Below are 17,239 nucleotides of genomic sequence, written 5' to 3'. Positions count from 1 at the left end.
TCAAATTAGTAGTTGGAAAATTGGTTTACTACGTCACATTTAAGAGATGCAACTTTCACTCTAAGTAATGAGGCAATAAAATGCTATCTGCTGCAACAGAGACACTCAGAAGACATTGAATGAGATTTATGACAACGCAGTGGCACATCAGAACAAATTGATTTATGGAGTCGGTAGGAAAAAGATAATCATGTCTAATGGATCAGCACATAAAATTTTGTGGTCTGTGCTAAATGTTGAAAGAAATTATGTCCATATATTTTCTTTGCATGACATCGACTGAAGCTCCATAGTAGTGTCTAGATGCATGGAATAGCATGTAAGCAAAGCTGTCAGTTTATCATACTCGCTTTTGTATTCCCATCGTGTCAAAAAGTTGTCTGTTCATTTGCAAATCCTAACAGGAACAAAAAAAATGCAGATTTTCACAACTTAAATATCATTAAGAGGTCCTGTCTCATTACTTTTCTCTCTAAGAAAACTGGCACTTCATCACAATCTTGTTAACAGTTTCTTTGAGTTTAAGGTAAGCTTTTCCTAGTTGATTATTTAAATGATTTATATTTTATGCATTGTCATATATAAATTTCATATATTATTAGTGAATTTGATAATATTGTTTCATTAATGAGGTGAATCAAATAATATTATCTCATTAATAAGTTTTATTTAAAATATTACTTTTTTACATATTTATTTTAAGAATTGATTTTTTTTTACTAAATAAGGTTGATGTTTACCCATTAATAAAATTATATCATCTAATTTATTGATAATTTATAAAATTTATATACTGACAGTACATAAAATATAAACATTTTATTTAAAGTTTGGTAGGTATTCTTTGTATTTTCATCTGGATCAAAAACCATTAAAGTAGTGTTATTTCAAGAAGAGGATTCTCTTCGTTACCTAAAAATCAGTGAAAATTTTTACTGTTTTATTTAAGGGTGATAAATACAATTTTAATTAAATATATAATGAATATTTATTGAAATTATTTTTATCTTTTGAATTAATTTTTATGTATTTTTATATTTAATTTAAAATTATTAAATTTTAACCATAGATTTAATTGGAAGTATATTTATTACTCTTAAATAAAACAATAAAAATTTTCAATGATTTTTAAGTAGTTGAGAGACTTTTTTTTCGTTATTTCATGTATGTTAAATGTTAAGTTTTTTATAATCTTATATTCAAATTAATTTTTTCGCGTATAATCAATTTTATGTTAGATATGTAACATTACATTAAAATTTGTACTCTATTATATTATTATTGCTTGTTACTTTTGCATGTTATCTCTTCCAAGTTTATTGTATGTTACGTTACCTCAATGCCTCTTCACTTATAACCATTAAGTCGAACCGTCGAGGATTAACACAAACTAGCAGTTAAAGGTCAAAACGGCATTAAAGAATATAGCAACATGGTCAAATTAGGTGCAGACTTGTGAATAAGATAAATGAGTTGTTAGAAAGCTTTAAATGTATGTGCGGCATGATTTACTCCACCAAATTAAGCTTTTCCCATTACTGTAATATCTCAGTAGCATCATCTTCAATCAATTTGAACTTGGAAATATATGACCAAAAGGCATATTCCCTCGTTTTATGAAAGCCACAGATATGGATGTCAAATGTTTCTGTCAGTGCAGAAAAAAGAAACTGACTGATGAACTAAACTGTCAAGCATAGCACACCGTTTTACTGGTTTTGCCAATGATTTTCCATCACCTGGAATCTATTGGTGAATGATAAATACATAACTTTCCTTCGGGGGTAATCATATTGGTCTCAGTACCACAAATTAACTGCGCTAGAAAATAGAAAACTTGAAATGCATGAAGAAAAGAAAGCATTTATTTATATCCTGTTCTAATGAAATTTAATCACAATTTGCATTTATATGTAGGAGCAACTTTGCTAAATAACGTTAATGCTTGCTTGACTCTTCCTATCATTCAACAAAAACAAAGCTTGTTCATTTATAATTCAGTCTGTCAAACAAGCTCAAGGCTCAATACACGAACTAACATGATGGAATACACTAGATTGTGGTTTAAGACATGGATCTTGGGCAGGTAGATATATAGCTTTTGAAAATAGAAAAGGAACAAACATTAGAAGCAAATCAAAGTTAAAGACTGATTTCAAGTACTTGATATTTGTAGATATGTGTGGGTCCTGCCAGTGACATTGACTCCGAACTCTTTTAGACCCTTTAAAACTCTAATTATGTAACAAGGTGGGATTTGTCAGCATATCCTCAAACAGGATGGTGGAGGACTAGGTATCTTGCCCGGATAAGGTGCCTACAGTTAGGTATATACAGAAGATAATTTGGTAGTCAAGACAAGCCAGAGTCGAATACAGCCCTGTTCTCTTACTTTTACTGGTTGATGGCAAAATTTAAAGTAGAGCGAAATTAGTCAGATTAAAGCAATATTGAAAAACATTGATAGAGATGAAATTGCATAGTTTTCTAGCCAATTTTCTTAAGGTGATGGCTTTCGTTTCCTTTCTAGTTCATGTGCACTGCAAATGCTAGAAGATTGGTCATTGCAACCGTCATCATTGCCTCAAATTTACTTTTGTTATCTTATACCAACATATCTACCACCATTTTCTCCATGCAAGTACTGAAAACATAAGAAAAGTTGAGTTCTGGGGCTATTTTGGATGGCCAAAAAGGCATGCACATGCATGAGAATACAAGAAATTTAATCTGTGATAAACACTCCTGCAATTGGCATTTCGTATATAAGTTGAATCAGAAAATGCTCGTTGAGCAACAAGAAGATATAGAATAGACATTTCAAAGAGGGCTGATATGAGCATTCTCGCCAGTGGTCTCTCATAAAACTTGACAAACAAGAAAACATCACATGACATACAAGAAAATAGAATATGAGTTGACAGTAGCTCTTATTTGTAGGTACTGATCCATTTATATAGCCATAGTAGTTTAGTTGTTCGGATGACTAGGTGATGGGGACTTCTCCAATGGAGGGTGTCCTGGATAGTGACCATAAGGTGACTGATATACTGGTGGTTTCTTTGGAGGTTCATATACTGGTGGTTTCTTGGGAGGTTCATACACCGGCGTCTTCTTTGGAGGTTCATAGACTGGGGGCTTGGGTTCTGGCATTTCTTTCTTTGGAGGTACATAAACCGGCGGCTTTGGTGGCTTAGGTTCAGATACTGGTGGCTTCTTTGGAGGTTCATATACTGGTGGTTTGGGTTCTGGTTTCTCTTTCTTTGGTGGTGCATAAACTGGTGGCTTTGGTGGTTTAGGTTCAAACACTGGAGGCTTCTTTGGAGGTTCATACACCGGTGGTTTGTGTTCTGGCTTCTCTTTCTTTGGAGGTGCATAAACTGGTGGCTTTGGTGGCTTAGGTTCAAACACTGGAGGCTTCTTTGGAGGTTCATACACCGGCGGTTTGGGTTCTGGCTTCTCTTTCTTTGGTGGTGCATAAACTGGTGGCTTAGGTTCAAACACTGGAGGCTTCTTTGGAGGTTCATACACCGGCGGTTTGGGTTCTGGCTTCTCTTTCTTTGGTGGTGCATAAACTGGTGGCTTTGGTTCAAACACTGGAGGCTTCTTTGGAGGTTCATACACTGGTGGTTTGGGTTCTGGCTTCTTTTTCTTTGGTGGTGCATAAACTGGTGGCTTTAGTGGCTTAGTTTCATAGACTGGTGGCTTCTTCGGAGGTTCATAGACTGGTGGCTTGGGTTCTGGCTTCTCTTTCTTTGGAGGTGAATAAACTGGGGGCTTAGCTGGCTTTGGTTCTGGTTTCTTCTTCTTAGGAGGCTCATAGACTGGTGGCTTAGGTGGTTTAGGCTCTGGCTTCTCTTTCTTTGGAGGTTCATAGACAGGGTGCTTGGGTGGCTTAGGTTCTGGTTTCTTTGGAGGTTCGTAAATAGGTGGTGGCTTCACCTCCGGAGGTTTGTAGACAGGAGTAGGTGGTTTCCCATAGTTGGGTGACTCGTAGGTACCAAGGGACGGAGTAGTGAGAACCACCACTCCAAGGAGCAATACTAGCAAGCGTGTAAGAGACATCATTGAGCTCTGTCTTTCGATGGTGTAATGAGAAGTGCTTTTTTATAGTGGTAAGGGAGCCTTTTTGTCAAAAATTTCTCGTTTCATACTTTATCAAGTAGTTAGCTAGATCTGTAAATCTTCTATTAATTCATAAATGTAATCGGGTTCATTAAGGTCCCACTTAGTTGAAATTTTGGAGTATGATACAAGTCCTTATTCACGAATGAAGAAGATTATAAAAGGGTGGTTTGAGCTGCTATATTTGCTTCTTATTCCTTGATTTATGCTCAACAGTCCATCCTAACAGAGATAAGAAGCTTGAGGCATGAAAATATCTCAACAAGAAACTCAAAGTGAAGAGAGTTTTTTAAATAATCCCCTAGGATAAAATTGCATATCTTGTAATATCATGAAAGGTTTAATGTCTTATAAGTTATCAAAATTTGAATTCTAATTACTGAAATTAAGAGTTCATTCTACCAATAAATTACTCATCTATTAACAAATTCTTTGACTGTTACAAGAAAGATAACAGAAATGTTTTGATGACAGCAAACTTTCTTCTGGATTGCAAACATTCTTACTAATTTTAAATGTAATGGCAGAGCTATAAGAAAACAAAGCCTATAAGAGAGGTTGATACTGATGATGTGTTCAGTTACCAAATTCTGTCTAGTTAGGACTTGGAAATTAAACTTGTTTTTGCATCTAATGATCTTGATTGACTTTAGAAGTAGTATTTTAACCTGCTTGTTGACTGTACCTTGGCTGACTAAGTTCCAGAAACAGCTTTCTTTCACTATCATTGCATGTAATTTTTTTCAATTTCTTTTTCCCTTTTATATCACTTAGAGGTGTATCAGTAGCTTAGCACTAAAACCACAGGCAAACTCGAGGACACAATACAGAGGCTTCTACTAAGTTATTTGAATGGTTCAATTCAATTGAGGAGAGAAATTTACTGTATGTTGTGAGCTTTAACGCAACAATCTCGTGAAACGTTGAGACAACCCAGAATTGTCTATCCCACATAGGCGAGAAGATGCTAATTTTCAGCTACTTTTAAATTGAGGTTGGAAAGAAATCCAATAATTGTGGTGGTGTGGGTTGCGGAGTAGCCTTGATATTTACAAATCCTAAATCCATCTTTTTGGTCGGTGTTTTCTTGGCCACCCTCAACTCTTTCTTTTTTCAAATTTCTCTTCGATAATGAATTTGTCTACACTACTAAGGGGTGCAATATTTGGTTAGTATTACTCTAATCCCTTCCTATCTAAAATCAAAATAACAGGCAATTCGATCAAAATGACTGTTAGTCTCCGACCTTTGTACGCAGAAAGTCCTCAACAATGTTTTCATGTGAAAGAAATAGCATTTTCAAAACCTACATGCGGCTTAGTAAGCATATCTTACCTACCATCCTTTTTGTTGAACATATTTGAAAATTAGATGAACGTTAAAGCAGTAGCTTATCCAATTATTATGTAGCTTTGGCCTTGAAGGAACAAAATGTTTAAAATGCATGATTGAGTATCAGTATTGGCATTATTATTGTTTTTTATTTCTGTGACTTTGGTGATGCCTGTTTCCACCAACCAAATCTCCATGCACGAAAAGACAACAAATCTCTTTGAACTTGATGGTTTCTTGAAGTCAAAAAGCCAAAAGAAAGAATTGGTGGCTTTTCTCCTTGACGAGGCTTCGGAAATGAGGTTCTTGGCACTGGCTTCTTAGTCGGTGGAGGCAAGTGCCCTGGAGTGGGTTGTTTTGTTTGTGCTCATGTTGAGCTGGTTTTGTATAATCAACACAAACAAGCGTATGGAGACATCATTGATGGTTCAGAGCTTGAAGAACAAAACCCATTTTATAATGATTTCCCTTCTTGAAGAGCAAAACCCATTTTATAAGCTAAATACGGATCCAAATTATTCCTCCAATGTTTTCATAATGTATTCGATGCATTATCAATATATAAATTTTATAAATTGATAATAAATCAAATAATATTATTTCATTAATAGATAAATAAGATGATATTATTTTATTAATAAGTAAATTTTTTAATTAATATTAATTTTTTATATAATTTATTTTAAAAATTAATATTTATTTATTAATAAAATAATATCATTTGATTTACTATAAATATAAAATTTATTTATTGATTGATTATCATATATGAACTCAACATGTATGAAGTCAAAACAGAGTGTGCATAGAAAAACAAAATTCTATGTACAAATAATATTTATTCAATTTCAAAAAAAAAAAAATTGATTGTGGACTTTTCCATAGAAAAAGCTCATAACTTGTTTCATCGAGATCCTGACGTAGGGAGAACCATACATTATCCTTCAAATATGAGGCCAACAAGTAGACAGCTTCAACTGGAAATTCGTTTATTGAAGGTGTATAGTCTGCATGTCTCAGAACCCAGAAGTTTCCTCTCCTGAAAATAAGCTTTTTGTTTTTGTTTTATATCCTTTGCCAAATAAACAAAGAAAAATGGATTTGATTTGTCGGTGCACTCCATGTATGTAGCTATCTTCTTGATTGGATTTTTCTTTATCTTTCAATGCATAAGAAATAAGGTCCAATACTTGATTGTTGTTAGGTTTTTGGGTTGCTTGTCCCACATCAATTGTGGAAGGGGATTTGTTGTTATAGATTGTGTTCAGAAGATCATAACAACGTGTAAGAGAAGATATGTTGCGATAAGACATTAGTTATAAGTGAAGTTAATCGTATAAAGTTAATTTGGCTGCATTTAAATATTGATCATCTTGTCTGAATCGAGTGGAGTCAGCACCCACTCAATTATTTATAGTCCGGATTTCTTGAAGATTAATGTTATAGTAAAATTTGTGTTATGGTGGAAATTTTTTAGATATTGACTCAAATTTTAATTGGGAATCAATTTCAATTTTAATGAAATTCTGTTAGTTAAAAAGTTAGTTGTTTATTAAGAATAAATATTCTTAACGGATAAGATTTTTTAGTAAATAAGAATTTTTAGTGATCAAGTAATGTAGTTTTATAAATATAAAAGTGAGTATTAACTTTTAGAACTATGAGAAAGATATAGACACCTAATTTTATCCGAAATAGATTCGAGTTTATTTGATTTTTGTGCTTGATTTGTACACTTTGATTTGGACTTATTTGAGCACTTTAATTGGATATATCTTATTGAGCTTATTTAGGCTTTATTATTTTAAAATTTTTTTTGGCATGTATTAAAATCTGATCCAATTTAATTTGGGTTGATTTAAAATTGGATAAATCTAAGATCAAATTTTAAAGTTTAACATTTTAAGGCCCAATTTTAGTTTTTTAAATTTAATTATTTTTATTAATTGATAAACATAAAAAAAAAAAAGAAAGCTTGAAACTTGGTTTGCATGGCAAACCAGCTTTCTCATATCTTCCCCTTAGCTATCTCACCATTTTTAGCAATCTATAGTTTACCCCAAATTTCACCTATTCACCTCTAATACCAATTCAGCAAACATTTTAAAGCTAAGCAACCTTCATCTCCCACACCACAAAGGTCCAAATTTCTGAATCTAGTTTTCGAAACAAAGACAGTAAGCTTCACCTAGTCTTTGATTGCTAATAAAATGGACATAGGTAAAGATCCACAGGGGATTGGGGAAGGGGGAAAAATAAATAGTAGAAAATTGGCAAAAAAACCCATAAGCTCTATCACCAGCTGCTATACAACCTATCTTCACACTCTCTACTTTCAACGAAAACACCCCACCCTTATCCGAGACTACCATCAAAGCACAACACAGAAAAAATCAAGAAACCCCTCTCGGCCATCAACCAAAAAACAACAAAAAATCCCATACCCATAACCAAACTTAGGTAACTAAAATCCACCATCCCTTCTCTCTTATAACCAAAAGTACCATCATCCCTTCATGCCTTAAACCACTACAACGGCCTACTAAAATCCACAAAAAATACAATCGAAACTCCTTTTGAATCACAAAAGAACCCCCTACCACAACTCAAAATCACCATCATCGTGATCAACCTCCAACACCATAATCAAGTTTTTGTCGCACCTAACACAGCCCTATTCATCTGCACCATAGCCTAACCATCACTCACCTGTACCAAAGTTTAGCCACCATTTCACTAGCCCTCGACCTCGACAAAGCCAAATCTGTTACAAAACCCTTGCCATTCACCAAATAGTATACTATAATTTTCACCACTTCCACCCAAACCACCACCCAAACCTAGTTATCACCAAACTTTGCCACACACAACTTAGCCTACTCATAATTACAATAGAACTAACATCGAACCTTCCACCAATGACTCATCTTCAACAATTGATTCATTACCATCACCTTGAACCAAAATCACTACTACTATTTGACCTCTATTGTCAAACAACCTAACATCAATCTGCCGTTACCTAATAAAGCACTAAAAAAATACAACAAAAAAAATCCAAACACCTTCAGCCAAAACACTTTACAATGTCGCTTCTACTGTCATTAACCAAAAAGCAAAAAAAAAAAAAGTCAATATCCCCAATTAGAGAACCACAGCACCATAAAGCCAAAAAGAAAAAAAAAACACAAAAAAATTTTGAACCAAAAAAAAAAGAAAGCTTTCAGTTTGGGGGATTTTAAATGTTTTGAAGTTGTATTTTTGGGTAAAAATGAAGGCCAAGACTCAGTGAAGGACACAATTTGAAACAGCAACCACTGGAGCAGTGGAAGAAGGTTGTTTTTTGTGTTGAAGTCGTGGGTTCAAACTTATATCTAGGCTTTTGGGTTGGTTTTTAGGTAAAATAAAGTTTGGAAATAGAAAAAAGGGATCAAGAGGAACATATTGGCCTTTTTAGGTAGCTAATTGGCATCGCTGACCAATGGTCAATGCGACGAGCAAACATCAAAATCTAAAAAGTGGGGTAATTAGCCATTTGCATTTTAAAGGATTTTAAAGTTTTCTTTCAGAAGGGGAGGAATGAAATGAAAAAAAAAATAGGCTTCTATAGTTAGCAAAAAAAAAATCAGACAAGTCTTGCGCCGACCCAGACCAAACTTAAGGTTTGTGTGCTTGACCCAAGCTAAGAAGTTACTGCCAGCCTCAAATTGGTCTAGCTAAACCAGTCTTGAATCGATCGAACCGATTAGATTGCCAATGAACCATCCATTTCCTTTTTAAATTGACGTTGGTTCATCCGAACTGAACCAGACCTAGCAAATCGCTCCCAAAAAATTCAGTTTAGGTAATTTTTATATTTTTTATATTTATTTATTTGTTTATTTGTTTATTTGTTTATTTATTTATTATTATTATTATTACTATTATTATTATTATTATTATTATATTTATTTTATTGTTTATACATATTTTAATATTCAAATTTTCAAAAATAAACATATATTATCTTTTTAAAATATAATAAACAAATGAAAATAATTTCTAGACTTTCAATAATTTTGTTTTAGAACCCTTCATTTGTAATGTAAAGGTGTAAGGAGGTTCAAATTTTAATATTTTTAAATATGTATCTTCTCTTTTTTCCATTAATCTACATAAAGTTGAAAAATATTTTGAAATTAAACACCAAAGACAAAGAGTTTGGCTATTAGTAGGTCACTGATAATAGGATTTATTGACACATATTCCTTAAAAAAAACAAATTAAGGATATGACTTTCTTTTGGCCACAAGGGTTATGATTATAAATAACCATATTTTGCATAAATAAATTTTTAAATTATAATAATTTTATCAATTGATTAAATTATAAAGCAAAAGACAACTTTATTTCACAAACCCGAAATTCCACATAACGAAGATATTAAATGAAAGATACGCAACGATATCATAAAAAAGATATAAAAAGAAAAAAATTACTAGTGTTGTGTGGTAGAAGACATGATATTGATGTTTACTTTGGAATCAATTGAGTATAATTTAATTGGTGATCAAAATTTTGAATTTCAATTCTAGTTTAATTAAAAATAATTAAAATGTAATTTTTTTTTCTCTAAACTTATCAACTTATGTGCAACACACATTTAACAAATAAGAAAATTCTTGAGAAAGAACAAATGTTCAAATGATAATAGAAAAAAGAACTATAACTCTGTTATTGACCAAAACTATTCAAAATTAACTTAAAATAATTAAGATAATCAAACCTTTTAACTAAAATAAAACCATGATCTATATTTATATGTGTATATTAAATTTATATATCTAGAAAAGTCTTGAAATGGTTGCCGCATCAACTCTTCTATTCTTTTTCTTTTTATAAATGGATTAAAACTTTTACCAGAATTGAAGTTTAATATGAACCAAGACTTAACTCAATTAATTCATGCTATCACCCTTTAGAGATAATTGATTATCCTAAATTTAGGTTGGGGAGAAGAGCTTAAAGGAAAACATAGAGATAGGCATGAGAGAGTGAGAAGAAGAATTATCCCCTTGCCTAAAGGGAGTAAGGATATTTATACAAGTTAACTTAAACTAAATAACCAAAATATCTTTGGTCCAATTATGAGCCACTCTCTTAAGGTAAAAGATAATTATACCCTTATGATAAAAAAATGCCTTTAACAATATGTCCCCCGAAAAACAGTTTGAAGATTCAATTAATGGATAAGCCAAGATATCCGACCTACTTTGGGTTTAGTCAATTTGTTGAAATTTAATGATACATCCAAGTTTAGACTTTGAATATCTATTTTGTTGTCTAACCTTTTAGTGATATGAGTGGTTTGAGGTACCGATGTGATAAGATGTCATTTTATGATTCATTTGAGGTGGATGACTATTGGGATTTCAATAGTAGTTTGACTTTATTTGCTAACTATTTAACTTTGGCCGTGGTTAACTATCAACTAATCTAAGGGCCTTTAGGTTGTCTAAATTAGTTATCCAATAACTGATGTGACATTTGATAGATTTTATAATAAGATTCTAAATTCATTTATGTTAAGGAGATTTAAGCTGAAATGAATCCGTGTCGAGGTAATTTACATTGAGGTGATTTTGTGCCAATGTAATTTACATTGAGGCAAATATGTGCCGAGATCATTTTTATCGAGGTGAATTTATGCCAAGTTGATTTTCACTATAGTGAATTTGGTGAATTTGAACTCTTGCAAAGATAATTTTGTTGAGTAGAGCTTTATTGAAAGAAAATTTATCAATGTGAGATCTTTTAAATGCAACTTTTATTATAATGAGCTTTTTTACTAGGCTTAGCAATTAGGTCGAGCTGAAATTTTTTAGCCGACCTGAGCTCTTTGACTAAGCTAATCTTTTACTAAGAAAGTATGGTAAAGTTGGTATTTTATTAATGAAATTTTACTGGGCCAAGCTAATCTCTTTTAACCAAACTAATCTCTTTTGGCCAAGCTAAATATTCTTAGCGAAGTTGGCAAAGCTAATACTTTATTACTAAAATTTAGCTGAGCTGAGCTATTTTGGCTGAACTAACAGTTTATGAAGGAAATTTGACAAAGTTAATACTTTATCTTAAGAAATTTGGTCGAACTGAACTTTTTTAGTCGACTTGAGCTTTTTTAGCTGAGCTAAATTTAGTAGTATTTGTACCTGAAAAATGCTGTTAATATGGTGGCGTTTATATCATAAGATGCCGTTAGCGGCTTTTTTTTTTATGAGAATGCCGCTACTTTTAGTGGCTTTTTATGATACAAACGTTACGAAATTTAGAGGCATTCTTGAATGCGAACGCTGCCAAATTAAGAAATTTACTTTTTTTTAAAAAAAATTTCTTTTAATATTTATTATTTTCATTAACAAGAAATGTTAAAAGAAATAAAAACAAACTAAAATTTAGAAATTAAAATTAATAAATACTTAATTTACCTTCAAATATGCATGTAATTAACACAAAGTTTAATAATTAGTATAATAACATTCAAATTATTTTAATACATTAATAAAAAAATTTAAAATGTATGAAATTGATGACTGCATATATTTGAAAAACTGTAATTTGATGAATGAATTTTTTCACCTTGGTTACTAGAGTGCGTAAAAACTTACTGAATAATATCATACAAGTTTTAACACTTAATAATAAGCTATTTTTTATATTTAAAAATATAAATATTTATTAAATGTAATATCTGAGTTGGCGAACCACTAAGATTAGTTCCTGAAAATTGTTGTTGCATAAAATTCATAAGATAATCGAATCGATCATGCAACTAATAAAATTTTGCATGCTCTTGGTCCATTCTAGCACATTCTTCTTCAATTTTGGTATGCTTTTGTTCTTTTTCTATTTCCATTTGCTAGAAACATTGTTGCATAGTTTGCAACTCCTCTCTTAATATGGAAATGTCTTGCGAAGACTGACTTACTGAGAATGTAAAATGCTGAGAGCTACGTTTATAGGAGATAAATGATGTTGGACCCAATCCAAAGCCTCGAACTCGTCCATGCATTTCTTTTTTAGCAACTTTTGTGAAAATTCGATTTTCCAATTATTGCATGTTGATAGAACCATAAGATGTTAATTCAATCTCAGCAACCATTTTCTCTTTCGCTTTTTCTTGTAAATTAATCAGATAAAACTATCAAGTTTAATGAATGATTAATTCATAATATGGCAAAAAGAGTAAATATTTACTTTATATTAAAATAGATGTTACAAATTACCATAATTTTCTTATATTTCAACATTCAAGTAAGATTTATCTTTTTTTGTGTGTGTTAAGCGAAAAAGTTCCACACGTCTAATTTTACCACCATCTCAATCTCCTATATAAAAACATATGTTATTGTTAAATACATATCAACCGTAACTTATTCATGCATATCAAGCCTGTCAATCAAGTTCAAATTTTTGAATAAGCTTAATATCATGTATTTAATCTATCTAAATTGTTAAAATTGAAATATAACCATAATATTATATTTTAGCCTTTTACCAACACAATAGTCTTAAACAAACATAAACAATAAAAACATTTTAGCCTTTTATATATATCGATCATGGAAATCAAATTCAGTTATTTGGATAAGTTTAATATCATAAATTGTAGCCATCCAAACTGTTAAAAGCCATCCAAAAGTTTAATTTGTATTATTGCATTTAAAAGGCAAAATTAGTCCCAAATAGAGGTAAACGAAAACTTTTATACACATATCAACCGTAGAAACCAAGTTCAATCATTTGGACAAGTTTAATATCATGTATTAAAGCTATCCAAACTATTAAAATAGAATAATAACAACAATTTTGTATTTTTACCTATTAACGGCACAAAAAGTCCTGAATAGACATAAACAATAACTTTTTCATATATATCAACTGTGAAAACTAAGTTCAATACTTTGGATAAGTTTAATATCATGTATTGAAACTATCAAAACTATTAAAACATAACAATAACTGTTAATTTGCATTTTTACCTTTTAACGGCACAAAAAGTTTATTCATTTGAATAAGTTTAAAATCATTAACTTACTATTTCTTTTTGCTTTCTTGCAAAATGTTTTGATCCACTTGTGTGGCTATATTTTGTTGCTTTCTGCTACCAATCCTAATATGTTCTCTTTTCTGTCATAAAAAATAATTGTGTATATGGTAGAAATACAAATATTACCAACTTAAAGCATAAAACACTTTTATTTTTTAAAACTAAGATACAAAGTTATAAATTAGTACCTCTTCTTTTCTTGAGAACCAAAATCTAACTAATTATTCATATTGTCACCTAATCACATTATGAGGTAGATTTTCCATTGTGGCCTCTACAGTAGTATTTTGATCGAAATGCTTATTCTTTAAATTATGGCTATAGTCTTTCCATTTCTTTCCTAATGACTTAAGCACAAATGAAGTTGGTATTTCAAGTACAAATCTTGATTGTAATAATACAATAAGAAAAGTTTGAATTGACAAACCAAATGTAAAATAATTATATTTTTATATGTAATTAATTATACTAATACTTCAATAAAGTTTAAAGCATCAGCCTTAACTTCTACTGGAACTTTATGCCATGTTTCATAATGAATAGGCAATTTCATTCATTACGAGCAAGCATGCCTAGAAATCCAACCAACAATTGAACCTCTTCACCAATTAGTTGCCTATCAGAATTTATAGACACTACAATACGCTCATTTGAAGGTAGTACAAACAATTCCTTCAAAGTTGTCTGGCCTCTGGTCCTCCGTTAACCATTGTTATCAATTACAAAAAATAAAAAATCAATTTATAAAATGTCAATATTTTAATCATTATAATCGAATTCTAAATATGGGCTATATGTTCAAATTTAAAGTAGAATCAATTGACGGGATACTATTTAAACTTGGACTTCCTGTATTGCTAGATCTAATAATAGTTGAAAGGTTAAAAGCAACTGAGTTGGAACCGATAGCACGTTCATTCCCTTTAAAGGATTCAGTCCATAGCTAATATCAACAAGTGCCGTAGATGGTTTTAAACTAATATTTTTTATATGTATTTCTTTCAATCTACTCCTTCGTATTATAGCTTACCTACATCATAAACATTAATGTATTCCTTTAAATCAAAAGATAATGTATGATTTACAATACAATAAATATATAATAATGAATTCAATATTAATTACACGTAAACATTTATTAAATTATGTCTTAAACACTTGAATTACAAAATATAGATAATCTATCATGGTTCATAAATGTTTTCATTAACATCTTCGTGAACCCACTGAGCAAAGGTACTGGAAATATTTTCATCCAAGTTTTGTTTAGCAAAAGGATAACATTTAGTTCCTGTTCAACATCATCTCTGGTATCTAACCCCATATCAAATAAGTCTCTAGGTGTGTTTCAAAGAACAACAAATCAACCCAATTCTTTGGGGTCTTTAGAATAAAAAACTTGTTTGACTTAAAATGAAAAAACATAAGGTTCATCGATAAGCTGTTGTCTAGAGTGAATTAATCGAGAAAAATTCATAAGTGTAAATCCATCCAAACTGATCTTTCTTAATATCCTTTTCACTTTACATATCAGGCCAATCACATTGAAATAAGATAACTTTTCACTTGCCATAATAATATAACTCAATGATGTCATTAATCATACCCTAATAGTCAACATTTTCTCTGTAAAGGGTTTGTGTCCCTAGCACTAGCATAGCTAGTAGTTGATGAAGTAACAACAATTCTTGACTTTTGTGTACTCTTAAATCTCTTACAGGATTTAGTGTGAAATCTAATTCCATTGATGATGAAACGTTTGTATTGTTTCACAATCCTATTCGAACCTTGTGAAAGACATTTCACCTTTTTACTGACAAGCCTTCCACTCCAAACCTTTAAAGGTGGAATAAATATATATGTTATTAATGTTAGTTATACCGTAAGCATTTTATGTAGATTTCTCATAATGGAAAGTATGGCATTACTTACAGTTGCTCTTAATCATTCATGAAAGTTTTTGATGAACAACTTATCAAGCTCTCGAGGGTTTGATCATCAATAATGTGCAGAGCTCTTAAATTATTTTTATACTCACTATAAAACATCGTGATAAAGTATTAACAATAACAAAAATTACAATAAATTATGCTTAATGGAATTAATTATTTCTTTGCAAAAAAACTTACGTGGGAAATGATTCAATTGAGTAATGATGGAAAAGAACATATCAATGTGCTTGTGCCCAAGATTTATCATCTAACTCCACCATTTCAACTTTGCTTATTGGTTGTCCAAAACTTTCAAAAAGATAATTGTAGGCAAAGTTAATATGCTGTATACCAACATTTCTTGGTGGTCTATTAAATCTCATTTCAACATTTTCCAAATAACGAGAACAAATGTCATACACTTTTTTGCTAAATATCCTTCAGTAATAGAACCTTTCGGATAACGTTTATTATGACAATAAGACTTTAACCTCATCAAAAATCTATAACATAAAACATTTGTCATATATCTTTTTAACTAGAGTGGTATGATCAACAATAACAACCTAATCAAGCTATTAACAAATAATACATTTCGATAGGATACATCTATCGATAATAAACTAGTCTACTGATTTTTACTTCATATGAAAAGTGGATAACCAAATGCATCATAATAGTAAAGAAGTTTAGAGGAAAAATCTTCTCTAAATAGCATAAAATAATCGTGCTTAATCTTTAAGTTTGTCAAGCTCTTCCATATTTAGACATTTCCCATATAGAGTTTTAAATATGTTACTCAATCAATTACCACATAAGGGACTTGGTTTGACATTGATAAATGTAAAACAATGAAAAGTAAGTTTTACATCAAAATAATATAATCATGTGACTTTAATGATAAAAGTTTTTTTTCCTTTAGATTCACACATCTTAATATATTTGATGCACATCTATCTGAAACTTTGACATTTTTCAAAACCTTGTAAAACACATCTTTCTCAGCTTTAGAAATTCAAAAATGGGCAAGAGGCAATCAATATTTGCCATTATGAAGCAACTTTGAATGAAGGTTAAGGTAAATCCCTATATCAACTAGGTTAAGCCGACTCTTTAAGTCATCCTTTGATCTTCTATTCACATTAAGAATTATCTTGAAAAAATTTTTGCAAACATTCTTCTCTATGTGTATCAAATCAAGGTTATGACGTAATAAATTATATTTCTAATAAGGTAACTAAAAAAAATACTTCTTTTTTTTTTCATAATTCAAACTCATTGGGGTCATTTTCTTTATCGTTCTCCTTATCACTTTGAACATCAAGATCACTAACTTACGTAATATGAGGCCAGACACCTTCAAACATGTCCTTCACTATTTTCCTTCATAGAGTCATTTTTTCATAAGTAAAATTGATATTTTTTAACTTTGTCAAGATATTAGACCTACTAATTGGCAAAAGCGATCTTCTCAACACTTTAATTCCATCAAAGAGATTTTTTTGAAATCTAAATCGATGATTATCATCTAACTATCGACGATGTATCATATAACAAAACTTTTTACCATTAGGTAATCACTTCGAACATGTTTGCACAGCATAACATGGACAAGTATAATGACCTTTTGTACTTTAATAAGATAAATTCACATAAGCAGAAAAATCGTTGATAGTCTATAATAAAGTAACATGCATATTAAAGTTTTTTTTTTTATACATCATAGGTCTCAACTTTTTTTTATAATTACTTTAACTTTTTAATA

General features: G+C 30.9%; 1 protein-coding gene across 1 annotated transcript; it reads right to left on the bottom strand.

Annotated features, from left to right (window-relative positions):
- Positions 1-2,724: 2,724 nt before the first annotated feature.
- LOC111279340 (uncharacterized) lies at positions 2,725-4,103 on the bottom strand. The gene has a single exon (XM_022866354.2). It carries the CDS (start codon positions 4,066-4,068, stop codon positions 2,971-2,973), a length of 1,098 nt encoding a protein of 365 aa, XP_022722089.2. The 5' UTR covers positions 4,069-4,103; the 3' UTR covers positions 2,725-2,970.
- Between the last annotated feature and the right edge of the window lie 13,136 nt (positions 4,104-17,239).

Source organism: Durio zibethinus, chromosome 27 (genome assembly GCF_047325235.1).
Source record: "Durio zibethinus cultivar Kanyao isolate XHJ-2024 chromosome 27, ASM4732523v1, whole genome shotgun sequence".
Classification (NCBI taxonomy): Eukaryota; Viridiplantae; Streptophyta; class Magnoliopsida; order Malvales; family Malvaceae; genus Durio; species Durio zibethinus.
The sequence above is the reverse complement of the archived record's forward strand: the minus strand, read 5'-3'. Positions and strand labels throughout refer to the sequence as shown.